Source organism: Periophthalmus magnuspinnatus, chromosome 11 (genome assembly GCF_009829125.3).
Source record: "Periophthalmus magnuspinnatus isolate fPerMag1 chromosome 11, fPerMag1.2.pri, whole genome shotgun sequence".
NCBI lineage: Eukaryota > Metazoa > Chordata > Actinopteri > Gobiiformes > Gobiidae > Periophthalmus > Periophthalmus magnuspinnatus.
In genome coordinates this window covers 17,190,868-17,206,844 of record NC_047136.2, presented here as the reverse complement: position 1 = coordinate 17,206,844, position 15,977 = coordinate 17,190,868, and the positions used below count along the sequence as shown (strand labels likewise).

General features: G+C 39.0%; 1 protein-coding gene across 1 annotated transcript in view; it reads right to left on the bottom strand.

Annotated features, from left to right (window-relative positions):
- The window catches only part of gabbr1b (gamma-aminobutyric acid (GABA) B receptor, 1b), a 249,965-nt gene that overhangs the window by 63,194 nt on the left and 170,794 nt on the right, over positions 1–15,977 (bottom strand). Inside the window, exon 13 of the mRNA XM_033975440.2 lies at positions 8,713–8,790. Within this exon, the coding sequence (XP_033831331.1) occupies positions 8,713–8,790 (78 nt within the window). The remainder of the gene's footprint in view (positions 1–8,712; positions 8,791–15,977) is intronic.

Sequence of the window (15,977 nt, the reverse complement as noted above, 5' to 3'; positions counted from 1 at the left end):
TTAGATAAAGATTTCAATTTAAAAAGTGCAAATTATAATAGGTCATAGATTATACCTTTATAACAGATATAAGCACAATATGTCTTTTTGTTTAGGGAATAATATTATGGTCCTTTAATAATCATAGTCATTTTACCTTCCCATCTCAGTTAAACAGTCAAATAGAAAGTTGTGCTGTATCTGTATCCCAGCAACACTGCATATGATGTCTTATGTAATTTGTATAAAAATAACGCCACTCCGTACATTGTCCCATTCAATGTATGCAAAGCCTACATGTGCATAGCATCGTAGACTGTCCTTTGGGAAAACATTCTCCGGCACTAATACCTCCAGCTCTGCCCTTGATGCTGGAATCGGGACAGTGCGTTGCCATGGCGAAACAGTTACCATGGCGATGCGGGAGAGATGCAGGCAGTCGGTGATGCAGCAGCGGCGGAGTTGTCACGGAGACGGAGGGGACCAAACAGCCTGCGAGCAGTTTTCTAAAGTAAGGAGAGGCGAGGAGGAGGGAAGAGGACGGAAGGAATTAAACAATAACGGATGGAGAGTCATCACAGTTTTATCACATCACAAGTTATTCAAATAAATGCACTCTCTCCCCTCCTTCTTTCAGCCATTACACCTAAAACACTAGTGATAGGTAATACCAGTGATTTTTATTTCCATCTGATACCAAGCAATACTGCAGCAAGTGTCGCGATATTGATCTGATACCGATACCACTTTTGTGCTAAATGCACTGAAACAAAAAAATATAGTGTCATTATCTTTGCTCCACCCCTCTTGAACTGATATAAAAGTAAATATATGTGAATATAAACTAAAATAGAAACAATGTGTTTCCAAAATTTACATAAATGTTATTTAAAAAATGAAATTCTGTATTGATATTTTTCTTGCATGAAAATCTATACTTTTCTCAGCCAGTATCGCTATATTGATATTTGGTATCAATCCACAATTCATTGTGAAACACTCCTCCATCCCATTTCCACCACAGCAGCAGAACAGAGCCTCCTCAGCCTCTCCATCACCTTTTGCCAAACTATCATACATCTTTAACTGCTGGATTTAACCACCAAAATCATTAAAACACTGTACATCACTCGATTAATTCGCATAATATGATTGGGTCAACTGTTAAACTTTTCAATCTAAATACAAAGTGGTATCAGTGCCACAGGGGTAAAGCATTCCCCCATAAGATAAAGATTGCTAGTTCGACCCAAGCTACAATCAGTACATGCAAGTTGTGTGTAAACTAGTTTAAGAATTAATATTTGAGTGACAATAGATGGACATTAGAACATTTTAACAAACAAAACAAAACAAAAAAAAACATAATGGGAATAAAAACGTCACATAAGTTAAAGGTGCACTCTGTAACTTTTAACTCTTGTGAGCTTTAAGCCAAGTTAGAATGTTGTTAACTGAACAAAAACATACCTGGAGATGTGTTTAGTTTCATTCATGTCTGGGCATTTCTTTATTATTAGTCTCCAAATCCTTCTCCAAAGCTCAAAATGCTCTGATCCACACTGTGATGTCATGAAGCAGTAGTTTTCAAGTTAATAGCTGCTTTTTGTCTTTTGTGCAGTGGAGATTGGCAACTGAAGTTTAAAAAGACAATGAAGCACTTACACTATGTGACATCAGAAGGTGCAACAGAGAAGAAGACAGTCTAAATATGCAGGGTTTTGGTGTTAAACATGTGTAAATGAAGCAAAACACAACTCCAGGTCTGTTTGTGATGAGGAAACATTACAACATAGACCAAAAAATAGTGTAATTTGGGCCCTTTAAGATAATTTTTAATGTATGTTTTTTGCTATGAGTTTTCAAAATCATATGGCATCAACAAATATTGGTTATCGGGCAATCATTGGATATCATAAACTGGCTCAAAAAATCCATTCACATGATCCCTACTCGCTGTCACTTGCCCTTGGTGTTAAAATTTTGGGAAAAGAATATTGTTTATGCTGAATTCTGCTCTCTGCCTCATAGATTTATTGCCATGATGACACATTTGCAGACAACTTGTTTTGCATAACGCGTATTTCTGCCACTGAGTGCTGACACGGCCTGTACTTTTGTCATCTTCCATATTTACTGGATTTAGCTGACGCTGTTTCTTTATATGGACTTGGGAGCCTTACAAGTCAAACCAGTGTTTATCTTAACTCCCACTCCAGAATCCATCCTCGGACTGTCCCCTGTCTGAAGGAGGAGACTTAATCCGGGCTGTCGGGACTATTTTTGGATGAGACCTCCAGCAAGGACACAACCCCCCACACCCTCCACCATACCGAGGCCGCAGACTTGTTGACAAGTGGATAGGGCTGTCAGGGTCAAGAAGCTAGCTCAAGTGCTCAGTCGAGGATGGGGGAAAGGACGGTGCGGTGACAGCAAACATGGCGGACGACAGACAGGACGGTAGAAGAAGGTGAAAGGTGCCAGACGTGGACACCAAAAACCAGGAGTTAACAGATGAAAAGAATAGTAGGACGTACTGGGGTCAAGTATGACAAAATAAGCATTCGCAGAGCAGTTGATCAAATGTTGGAAGATACGGTAGAGGCGCTGTACCTGATTTTTAACAACATGAAAAACAGAACTAGTTCATTTCAAACAGTTTGCAGTGGTCTGAAGTTATTCCTTGCTTACCTTTTGCATTCTGAGCATCCTAATTATTCATCACAATGAGTTTATAAGTGTTTTTCACAGCTTTCAGCTATCACGGTGAAGGCCAACCATGCACTTCTTGATTCTCGAACAACAAAATGCTTTATAAAAACATGCCGACATCACACAATGGAAATATTTCGACGTTAAGAGCTGCTTGTACAAAATATCTGTACTGTGGTATGGCTTTTTAATTAGAAACAAAACAATATGCCATTTTAAGATAACCCATAGTTGTCAATGTGTCTGATTGATTAGTGTCTTCTGGTTGTTATGGAGACAAAAGCCGAATGTCAGCGCTGCACAGCTCCCCTGACAGCCCGCTCCTCACACAATGGAAATATGGCATTTGTTTGTTGCTGTAGTTAATTGATTTAGTCGTCAACATTCAGAAAACTTCCAATTATGTCCGCTCAAGTGGAGAGAAGACGCCAATTCTCTCACGGAGGAAGGAGAGAGCAGATTGTCAGGGTAACAGCAAATTGGAGGATAAAGGAAAACAAAACAGTCATCGCAAAGTTGTTTTGGATGTGCTTTCTTTTCACAAAGTTTACTGGCTTTGAGTATTAATGCAGTTCTCCGTCAGACTAGAGAGGAGTTTTAGACCCTGAGGATTTGGTGAAAGACTGATATAAGTAAATATAGAGTGTGACTAGGCATTAGATCTGGAGAGTATGACAAAAAATATCACTTTGTTTTTCCTCACGTTGATCAATTACTATTAACTTATTTAATCTAATTTGTCTGGAAAAAAAAGCTTTAAACATCAATTACCTGAACATAAACACGAGACATTTTATAGTCAAATTTAAAGTAACTGGATGTAGCCTGTGCCCTGGTGTAAAAAAAGTATTACAATCACAACTGAGCCTGGGCTGTCAACACCTTAACCTGCACATAGAGGACACATACAAGTTTATCTCATTGTCAGTATATGCACAGGCCATGTCGAATGTGAAAGCTCAGCCCCCAGAATTCACTCACAGCTGCAGAGGCTGCACTAGCACTGATTCATGATTGGCTGCAGGTCCTGGGGTTTAGGTAGAGATGATTCAGTCCTTTTAGGTTTAACCCTACTGGATTTCAGCTCTGGAACTGGCAACCCAAATGAGAGACTAATGTGAGGCTCATTCTGCTTTCTGATTGTATAATTGTAATCAAATTAGACATATGAATTTTGTGTGTTTATGTTTATTTGTTTGTTCAACTGAAGCTTGAACCATTGTACCACGAACATGTTAAAATAACCCCTCAAATCATATGAAAAGTACTTTTTACTTTTCAGTCCAGTTCAAAATGTAGCAAAGTACATACGTGCTCTCAAATGTACTGAAGTAAAAGTAAAAAGTAAACTAGAGATACCTAAACAATTTATTTAAATACTGTACTTTACTGCATTTACTTCGTTACATTCCACCACTGAATATAAAATACAAATTCTACGTATGCTTTAACCAGCCACAGAAGCTACAGCAACATCATCAAGAGCTGCACTGAACCGTGACTAAAGCAGGACTAAACCAGGACTAAACCAGATTTAACCAGGCTAAACCCGACACCCCATTGAAACAGCTGCAGTTTTGGATTTTGGATAAATTCTCATCCAGTTCTAGCCACCTGCTTTCACCTGCCAGTTGCCCTAATGTGACAGCTATTTCTTTACACAATTACTGTAAAGCCGGTCATCAACATCCCAGTCTAATCCGTACAATGGTTGTCAATGTGTCCGATTCATTAGTGTCTTCTTGTTGTTATGGAGACAAAAGCCAAGTGTCCTCGCTCCACAGCTTCTCTGACAGCCCGCTCGTCGCACAATGGAAATACGGCATTTGTTTGTTGCTGTTAATTGATTTAGTTGTCAACATTCAGAAAACTTCCAATTATGGCCGCTCAAGTGGAGAGAAGACGCTAATTCCCTCACAGAAAAAAGACAGGGAGGATTTTGAAGCACTGCGCACGGCTCATTTGAAAAACCAAACTAACTGCAATGTTGTGATATTCCATTATGATCAAAACAAGGTATATTTGAAAGTCTCTAATGTGCTTGATTTGGTGAATGTTTGTTGGGGGATGCAGTTTGAAATGAAACGGAAAACTAAATCCACTTTTTTTGCTATACGAAACTGTGTATATTGTGTTTTAATAGAATTATCTACTGCTCCTAGTCATTTTTTGGGGGGAATTTTAGTGCAAACTGAGTAAATTTGAGGTTTTCTCGTCAAATACATACACGTCTGTGCTGCATTCAGTGGCTATTGTAATTTTAAGTAGCTGGTGACATCACACACGACTGTCTTGAGTGCAGCCAGGTGTTTCTGATTATAAACATCCAGCTGCAGGGACGAAGTTTGAAGTGTGAATACCTGTTAGACCAATGACACTGTTCTTATATCTCCAGACCCCACAGCCTCCTCTCAAATATCTGTCTTCTTTATTTATTCTTTTATTTATTTATGTGTATTCTTATATCGGTATCGGATTGGTACTTGGTATTGGCAGGTATGTAACTTTTGGGAGGTGACACGTTACCTGCATTATGGAAAGTTAAAACATGGAGATAGACAAGTTTTATACTAGGCTGTGGGATATTATAGCCAAAGGAACAACATTTCCATGGAGACAAGACGACCAAGTAGGAGTCAGGTTTGTGGAAATGCAAGTCCGCTCACAATAATACGTTTTTCTATGTATTTCAGAGCAACAAACACAACTGAATGAATGATGGAAAAAGCTTATATTTTAGTTTATTTATGTGCCAAACGTTATGTGCTGTGGGACTGAGTTATAGGGAATCAAAACGTCCTGCAAATTGGTCTCATTTTTTTTCTAGAAGGAACCACAATTACACTTTGAGTCAGTAAATCCTTGACCACTCGCCTTGCCTTTTCACTTTTCTTGTTATGCTGCGGTAATAGAAAATCCAATCACACAGTGGCACTTTGAACGCATCCCAAACAAACGCGCCAAGGTCGCTGCTCGCCCTTCACCCACCTGCTCCGCTTCACTTAGACGAGGACCCAGGTGGAGGGAGAGGGAATGTTTGCAAAGCTGACAATCACTGCGGCGGACATGTTGGTTCTTTATTTATGGGACAACAAAAGCTAAATTGTTGACTGAATACTTTTCTTTATTTGCAATTTATTTATTTCAGCTGGAGCGTGGATTTATTGTTAGACGTTAGAAGCTTGTAAAAGACAGCTACGTAATTGTTGGTAAAGAATTTTTTTTTTATCTTATATTTTTTTAACCCAAGCATATTGTTGTAGTGAAGAGATATGGAATTATAACATGATGGTTTGGTAACACCATCTGCCATTGCTTATATTTAGGTGGAAAAGGACTATGTAAAAATGTGACAATTTAACATTTACCATATGTAATTTAATAATTGGTAGTAGAGACCCCAAACAGCACCCAATCAGTTTGTACCTCATACACAGTAATATATATCAACCATAACACAACAATCTTCAAGATACAAATACAGTTGATAAAACTATTGCCATCAGTTTCCTTTAAAGGTCCCGTATCTATGTATTTGAGCAAATATAAAATAGAAATATAAAGTACAAAAAAGGATGTTGAAATTAAAGAGGAAAATCTAACCGATAAAAACGTCCATAGATCCACAGGTGATCAGTCATGAATCTACCCAAATCAAGAACTAATTTAAATTCTTGCAATTTAAGCGTATAAATCTACGAGCCCAACATTTCACATCACAGGACAACCAAAACATTTGCCTTGGATCCAGAATACACACTTCTTCAATGCATTACAAAGATGTAAGTCTGGTCACAGGTGTCGGGTGAATAGCCCCATTTTCATATGGGCGTGATTGACAGGTGGATAAACTAATCAGGGCCAGACGTGTCCATCCATATTGGAAAAAATAAAGGAAAAAAAAAAATTACATGGGGCTGAAAAACATTGCGAATTTTTGCAGAAAATCAGCGAAGCAAAACGGATCTGACTGCACGATCACGCTTGACCAGGCTTAAGACGCAACAGAGAGCATGGGGACCAGACTGATAACAATCTGTATAAAGAAATATATAGACAGATATCATTCTTAATTTTCCAGGCAACCAAAACATACAAAATTGGTTACATTTTTAAAAATGATTTAGATTTTGCATTGGATACTTCATAGCTAACCACTCTGCCACATTCCATTGCTGTCGTAACAACCTAAACTCTTTCAATTTAAAAGCACATGTTGCGTTCACAAACCATCACCCTCAGCTACTTTACCATTTGAGACTTATTATTCATTCATGCATTGTATTCAACTCAATCAATTTCAATAACGCTGCATTTCCATAGTCCACAACACAAATAATCCCACGGCACTTTTCAATTAGGCGTTTGTGTAAGCCAGCTCCCAGTGTTGTATTGTACTGAAGTGAATAAGCCCGCGCCGCCAAATCCAAGGTCAAACGCGCCAATCCATTTATCTATTCATTCAGACAGCTAGCATCTTAGTGCGTCTCTCGTTACTACCCAGAGTTTAATTAGTAAATGGATTGCGAGTGGCGCTTTGGTCCAATAGCGCTCTGAACCATTAGCATGCTCATTGAGGTGTTGCTAACTCCGCGATGTGCTAAAATCTGAGTGTTTTGATTGATGGGCGCTGTGTAAAGCGTAGGAGAGGAAATGGAATGAAAAGAGCTGTACCGGTGTTGTTCTATTTTAGATCTGGTTTAGTGCTGTATGTAGTGTAGCGCGACGTTTTCTGGTTTAGACCCATGTTAATACTGAGTTCTGGTTTAAATTATGGAGCTTGTACTACAAAGCTGGATTAGAGTTAGCAAGGTGATTTCAGGGTTAGCATTACTATGAAACTGGAACACTTTCAATTGGAGTAGATCTCTATGGTAACATGCCCTGGACATAAAACCGGCTAAATTCCTGAATAAGATAATAAGACGATTCTTTGAACAATCAGAGACAAGAAAGACCTAGTTTAGACCTGATGTAGACCTGGTTTAGTTCAACTCTAGGCCAGCAGGGAATAAACACAGGCACAGGTTGCTAGGTCAGAGGGAGCAGGAGATTACACCAAGTATAGTCCTGCCATAGACTTGCTGTAGACCTTGTTTAGACCTGATGTAGACCAGGTTTAGTCCTACTGCAGATCTCATTTAGTACTGGTGTCGGATGATAGATTGATGTAGGGCGGATGTAGGGTTGGAGTGAGCAGGAGATTAGACCTATCATAGTCGTAGACCTGTAGATCTGGTTTAATCCTACTTTAGTCATAATATGTGTAGAGATGTAGGGTTTAGGGTATAGGGTGCTAGGTCAAAGGGAGCAGGAGATTGAACCTAGCATAGTCCTGCTGTAGACCTGGTTTAGTCCTGAAGTCCTGATGTAGTCCTACTTTAGTCATGTCATATGTTCGGTGTTGAAGGATGAATGTCGGGATGCAGGGTGGAGGCTGAGGGTGCTAGGTCAGAGGGAGCAGGAATTTAGGCCTAGTATCCACTGGTTTAGACCTAATGTAGACCTGGATTAGACTTGATGTAGACCTGGATTAAACCTGATGTAGACCTGGATTAGACTTGATGTGGACCTGGATTAAACCTGATGTAGACCTGGATTAGACCTAATGTAAACCTAGATTAGACCTAATTTAGACCTAGATTAGACTTGATGTGGACCTGGATTAGACCTGATGTAGACCTGGATTACACCAAATGTAAACCTAGATTAGACCTGATGTGGACCTGGTTTTGTAGTGTTATATGTTCAGTGTTAATGGATGAGTGAGGGTTATAGGGTGAAAGGAATAAACACAATGCGGGCTGAGGGTGCTAGGTCAGACGGAGCAGGAGATTAGGCCAAGTATAGTCCTACTGTAGACTTGGTTTAGTCCTGGTGTAGTCCTACTTCAGTAGTGTCACAATCTGTTCAGTGTTGATGGATGAGTGTCAGGATGTAGGGTGCAGGCTGAGGGTGCTAGGTCAGAGGGAGCAGGAGATTAGGGGCTAGGACAGTGATGGATAGGGTTAGGCCGCTCACCGATCCATTTGTCGTTGCCATACCAGGACAGATTGCCTTTGGTGCTGTCGTAGTATCCAATCTTCTTGTAGCTGCCGTCTGTGGGCAAAAACACACAGCCATGTTATACCAAAGCATTATGGATTTTCATCAGCGTACACGAACGGGGACGGATTGAGAGGGGAGGAGATGGAAGATGAAGTACTGGATACTATGTGATGTATCAAACTTTCTTTTCTGATCCTATAAGCCTCCTGTCTGGTGGCGTGGCTCATTCTACTGCATGTTTTTTCCTATACTATACAAACTGGTCTTATTTCCTAGAATTCAGATGGGTTTGAATGACAGGTGGATTAACCAAAAATGCGTGTTAAGGCTTATCCAAATAAACATGGTGATTTACATATAAAAAAGAAAGAACACAAGGCTCTCTGTCGTCCTTTGGGTTAGCCCTAATTTAGAACTACTTCTCATGCTGCAGAGCTGGTACAGACCAGTTTAGACCTTGTACGGTCCGGTTAAAGAGGTGAAGTTTTTAAAGTATATCCAAATGTAGACATTATTTTAAGTTAGAATATTCAAAATACTTATCCCAAGGTTTAAAAGGGGATTAAACCAACAAGAATGCATGTGTTTCTTAAGACTGAAGACCTCCTGATGTACCACCATGTTACTGACAAAGTGAATGAGCTAGAATGACCTTGTCCACAAAACCAGGCCCTTGGATATTATGTTCTAAGCGTGAGTGCTTAGTAAATCGCTTTGACCTCATTCAGAACAGTGCTTTGTTTAGACATAAAGTTAACAGCCTGCAGTAGGCACACACATTTTGGCACAGCTGCTTCCTGTGCCCGCATTAGCATTTAGCGAGCATTAGCATGATTATAATGACATCATCACAATGCTACGGTCGTCCCAATGTCTGCAAGAGTAGTGCTTGAAAATTATTGCACATTATTGTCCCTGTATAGGAAATTTCAAGTGTGAAAAGTGTCTGTTGAAAAAATGTCTGTTTTCACCTACCCCCTATCTCCACCCATGGCTCTGCACTTACTGGCTATTATTATTTTTTTTTAAACAGACTCCAGGTTAAACATATAGAGTTAAAACATTTCACAAAGCCATTTTTCAACAATAATAAAACAAAAATCCACTACTTGCTATGGTGAAATGCCACTTGTACCCGTTTCTAATTTTAAGATGTTTTACACAAATTGTGGGGTTGGTAATAAATTAAATAACAAAATAATCTAAAAACAATAAAAAAACAAACAAACAAACAAACAAACAAACAATGCATGCTATGTCTAGAGAGATAGTCAGGAGTACCTAGCTGGAGTATTAGCTTGCTGGGCATGTATTAAAGAGGGGATATCGCTCTCTCTCTCTATTTGGACCTTTCTGACAGATTTCCATAAACATACAAAAGCATGATACAAACCAGTAATACACTACAACAAACCTGATGTGATGTGAAGTAGTTTAATTAATGGAACGCACATCTATAGTAATGTAATAACGCTCTGAAGGGGGAGTGACTTAATGTGGGAAACAAAGGGAGAGGAGACTTAGAGCGTCAAAAACAAAAGCGAAACTTATTAAACATGTTAATATGTTGTTTTTGGCAAATATAGGATTTTCAAAATAATAAAAGGTAACATGCTGATCCAAATATGTAACATGTTAACAATTAAAACTCCGTAGAAGAGTAATACCCCCATTTTAAGTTTATGGGAGAAACCAGAGGAAACCCAACCAGACAGAGAGAACATGCAAACTCCTCTCCCTTCATTCCAACACATTCTGCTCCCATTAACCAAGTGTCAATGCTTGAGCTGCTAATAATGAAAGAGAATTATCCATGTGAGAAATGGGTCTGTATTCACTGACTGGGCGTGTAAAGGCAAGAGACACAGAGTGGAACCATCAAATGACCGTGGACTGCATGATAATGGGCCCACTGCGTGTTCAACCAGCAGAGACCAAGATAGATATAGGCAATTGACTGAGGTACAATAAACGCTGTATATTAAGAATGAATTTTGGTGCTTAGACCGCAGCAGGCACAGACAACAGAGATGCAGCGAAGGGAGAGAATAATAGATGTGTTAATATCATAGAATGTATATATATAAATGGACGTAGCTGACCTGCTCGCCGACTTGACTCCATCGACTCTGGCTCCAATTCACTTTATACTGAGAAACAGTCGCCCCTCTTTCCATAACTACTGCTGTCAGGCTTGTCATTTTGGTCTACATGATCTTGGTATTTTTATTTTGCTATTTTGTCCGTAATTTAGGATATGAACGTTAATAACAGACAAATATTGCGCCCTCTTTCCCCGTGGTCGGTCCCGCTAACGTTAGCAACAGGCTTGATTGACAGTGTTGCTAAGCGCCTGCTCCCTTTGGTTGCTATGATACTCACGGTTGGAATTTCAAATATGGAATTTAGCTCCAAATTCATCTCTATAACTGCTCTAGCCTCGATGAGCTTCATTTGACTGGAGCTGAATGCTGTGGGTGACGTCACACTCACTTAGTCCACTTATTTAAACAGTCTATGGTTAATATTAAAGAAGACATTATGATTTATTTCTGGTATTTAGTGTATTATCAACATTCATTAGTGGAATGTCAAGAGGGTGTAAAGCAGTGATCAAATCAAATGGTGGCTGTTGATACTTTGCAGGGACATTACGCTGGGGGTGTACTGCTTGTATTTCTATGGCGGAATGGTCAGGAGTAACACCATGCATACTATGGTGACACAAAAAAAGTTTTAAGATTGTCTGAAAACTCAAAAAATACAAAATGAATTTAAACAACATATTTTCAGGAATCTGAGATCAAAACGAGTGTTCATTGTCCCGTTTAAATGTTTGATTTTGAACAAAAAGGTGAGCGTGACTGAAAAACTGTTGGGTAATGATACGTAGCTTGTAACTGTAATGTTATTTAAGCGGGACTTGTTTAACAGCACAAATCATATCACGAGTTGTAGTTCCAGCTAAGTCAGTACGTTGGGGTCAGACTGTTAAAACAAAGTCTAAAAAAGCCTCAAAAAGAGCATATCTATAGGTAGCATCACACCCCCTGAAAATATTGATGACATGAGCTGCAAAGTATCAATTTTGAAATATAAAAAAATCGATAAAACCTATTCACCTTGTCCCATTGCTGTGGGCACCACCATCGTCATTCAGGTTGTATTATATTGCATGGGGCTGTCCATCTTAACAGCAAATAAGTTCTATACAGACTACAAAGCCGTTTTAAAACCTCCCAGAGAATCAGTGCATTATTGACTTACTTTTTCAAAATCTTACATAGAAATGAATGGGATTGCTGTTCAACTGGAAGAGCCACCACAAAGAAAGTGTGGTTTAGGAGACACAAAAGTTTGCACCTTCAGTGAGACTCTATAATGTAAAGAGTTAGAAAAAACAAAAAAAACAAAAAAACAAACATTAAATGGAAAAGCGTATGCAAACTTTTGACTGATAGTGTATATACATCCTGATTGTTAGACATCTTGCTCAACACAATACTAATCCTAATAATCTTGCAATGGCACTTTTACGAACATTAGAGTATGACCCGGTGTCTAAAATCACATATTCAAATAAAAAATAACCTCAGTACAGGGCTGGGGGTGGAGATAGGGGCATTTTCTGAGCACACACGTTTCAAATGCAGGACAATACGTTATTACTCCAACATGCACAAATCACTCAAAATACTTAGTTTGTTTGGCATAATATGTTTTCTTGAATTAATATTTGATGGACCTAGACACTGGTAGCAGAAAAGAGGAGGAGATAGAGAGGCTGAGGGGGCTAAAGAGAGCGCACTGATAAAGACTGTAGCCAGTGACATATGTGATGGGGACTAGGGACGAGGTAGTAACAAAGATGGACACATTTTAATACCTCTCTAGTATCTCACTATGCTATGAAACAATCAAATGAAAAAGCAGATTCTGTATGTGAAAAGAAAAAGTGGGATATTTGAGTCACGTGCTGCTGTTACTTTGAAAAGGCCTGCCGCTGTGACCCTGCTGAAATATAGAGCAGACGCTTGATAAACTCCTGCATTAATAATATCTAATGTGGTGGACTCAGCGAGAGGGACTGTGAGAGGGCAGAGGAGTAAAGTGGCAGCAGCAGTTCATAAGGACAGTACACTTCAGAACACTCACATAATGATCACATCATAACTGTATGCTCATGAGGACAGCGGGCTGCTACAGGGACATTTGAATGGGAGCTTGCATTTTAAGTGGCCAGACAACAGCCAACACTCTTATTCTATTATGCTCAAGGAGTCTGGGCTGTGGTCTCCAAGGTCTGATTGGCGTGATTGGCAGGCGGATTAAGGGAACAAGGGAACAGCATTACACACACACACACACATAACCCTCATCAAAAACTTGACTTGAAGTGGTTGGTCCATGTGTGTTTGAGTAATCTTGTGATCTCTCCTGGGCCCTATTCGAACCCTCTTTACACTTAGCAGTACAATTCTGTCCAATGCTTAGCCCGTGTGCTGACGTCACCCATGCTGCCACACAGTACACTACAACTTCACAAACCTGATGCAATTGACAAGGTGCGTGCCAGTTGTGTAGTATAGTGCACAAAACAGCTAGTCTCTCTCACAATTTTGCTACTTATACAATATATCTGTCCTGGGGAAAGAAATATGTTTTACGCTAATACATGGGAATTTTAAAAAGATTTAAAAAGAAAAAAAAAGCCAAGTTTAAAAGAAAAAAAAGCCAAGTTAAAAAAATAAATAAAAATAACTTTGCATAACATCTCTATGTGTATAACTTACAGATCCTTACTTTTTTTTAACTCCTGGACAACTATAGTGTTGGTATCATGTGTTTCACAGTTTGAGTTCAGGTCATCCCAGCCCCTGTAGTGTGGGTCCTCTCTCAGCCGCTCACAGGAGCTTGTGTTGTTGAGGCTGTGCTGAAGTGACATGAGCCTGTTCCACATGACTCTCAGAGGAGACATGTGTCAGCTGCACCTGAGAGTCTCACACAGCATGACTACACTCAAACAATTACATGGAGAAGGTAACAGTGGGGACATTTTAGGGTTGTCAGAAGTGTCGAAAAGCAGATACTAATCGATAATAAAACTAGTGTCAAAACTACATAGTTATCTGAGAAAGTATCAATACTAAAAAGTGACATTCACAGGACAGACATTGACAGAAACTTCCTGAAAAGCGTTAGAAAGATCTTGAGCTCTAAAAGTTGAATCGTGCTAAAATTGTTTCCTGGCGTGTTACCTACCATTAGGCAAAATTGCCTACTATAGTAATATTATTGTCATTGTCTGAAAATAACTGCTAAAGACTAAAAAGAAATTCAAATTTGTTGTAAAGAAAACCCTGCAGTATACTGTACAGTAGATAATAGATGCATTAAAATCAATGTTTTCCTTCAGTGCGCCGGTGCAATTAGCATGTCTGTTCATGCAAATAGAGATCCTTTTTCAACTCCCTGCTCTACAGCGACATCATTATTAAATATGATAATTAGTCCTGGTCTGATTACGAGATCCTGAGGGAACCCGTTAGTCCTGATTACTTATAATGCACATGACAGATCAGACAACGCATTTCACTAAAACATAGTTACATCATTATGTTTAAGAATTTACTAAAATTGTGTCTAGTTTTTTTTATTTTTGTAAAGTTTAGTTAAGTTTATAATTTTACTTCCTGGTTGTATCCGGACAGCAGGTGTGACATACGTAGAGGTAATTCAATAAATACTTAGCAACCATAATGACCCAGATATTGCCAAAATTACACAATAGGTAATTAACATCTTTATTTTGTTGAATGAATTTTTAAACGCCTTCCTTATACATAATTTATCTGAGTATTTTGGGTGAAATTTCCAGTAACACAGGTAGAGAGATTCTGTTTTAGAACTCAGCACTACTTCCTGTATTTTTGTGCTTTTCTTTTCAACTTTTTTCCACAAACTGCCATTTAACTGATGCAAAATGATTTTCCGTAAGTGGAAAAACATGAAAACTTGTCATCTGCACTTAAACTAGTCTAACAATGTTCACACAAGCTACTCTACATGTGCTTTAATACATGACTATGTTTGGGAAAGCTAGTGTTAGTGCGGAGACAACACTTTTCACACAATTAGCTTCTTCAGAATAGAGCAGGTTTTCAAATGCAGTCAGACAAATGCATCTATGAAGACAGAAGTATAATAATGGAAGCGCGCAAGCATTTTAAAATAGCTCAGGGGAAGAGTTGATTTGTTTGGCATTTTCAACTTAGTGAGACACAAATGTGGCGGTGCTAAGGGAGCATGACAGCAAACAAAATGTAAAATGTAAAACTAATTAGGATTTTCAAAGAGCTGACGTGTTCTTGGCACTTATTTGAGGCACGGAAGCCAAAAGTGAAAATGATAAAGCCGTGCCAGTATTTGGAATAGCCAGTGGTGTTTTAAAGTGGTTTGAACAGAGGATGGTATCTAAACAAAGCACATTCATTGTGAGAAAGAGGCAGCAGTTAAACAATAAATACTTTAATACTGAGGTGAATAACAGCTTTCTAGAAGTACAAACACCAGGCCCCACAGCAAACTATTATGCAGGGAATGGAAAAAGCTATGTTGTTGATGTTCCCCTGACCTGACTGTACAATGTTATAATTTTCTATTTCTTTATAAGTGGGCGTTTATTTAACTTTAAAATAACACTCATATGCCAGTGTTGCTGCTTGTTGGAGGAGTTCTATTAGTTGTATAATTTACATTGTTAGCATATATTTAAAGTTGTTTGTAGTGTGTTGTAGGAGTGAAGACGTTTTGCTGTTCATCCAAGCCACTTCTTCAGCTCTGGTCAGATTGTGGTGGACACTGCCTTATATCTATCTGAAGGGAGGAGCTAACTACACTGAAACTGTAAACATCTATTGTCTCCAGCTGCAGCTGAAACCATCACCAAAATAGCATCTTTAACTCCTCTCTCAAACCATTTCTTTTCTCTGGCTAAGATCTGAACTTCACTATCTTCAAAGGAGTGGTTCGTGGCTTTGAGATGGAGATGTATAGCAGACTGGGGTCCAGAGAAGCTCTCACAATGGTGTTGGTACATCCTCTTATGGAGTGACTGTTTAGTTTCTCCAAAGTAAAGCTCACTGCACTCTTCACTACTGAATGGAGTAGATCACATTACTTTGTTTATAGCTCAGGGTTTTGTCCTTTGAGTGGACCAGTTTTTGTTTTAAATTGTT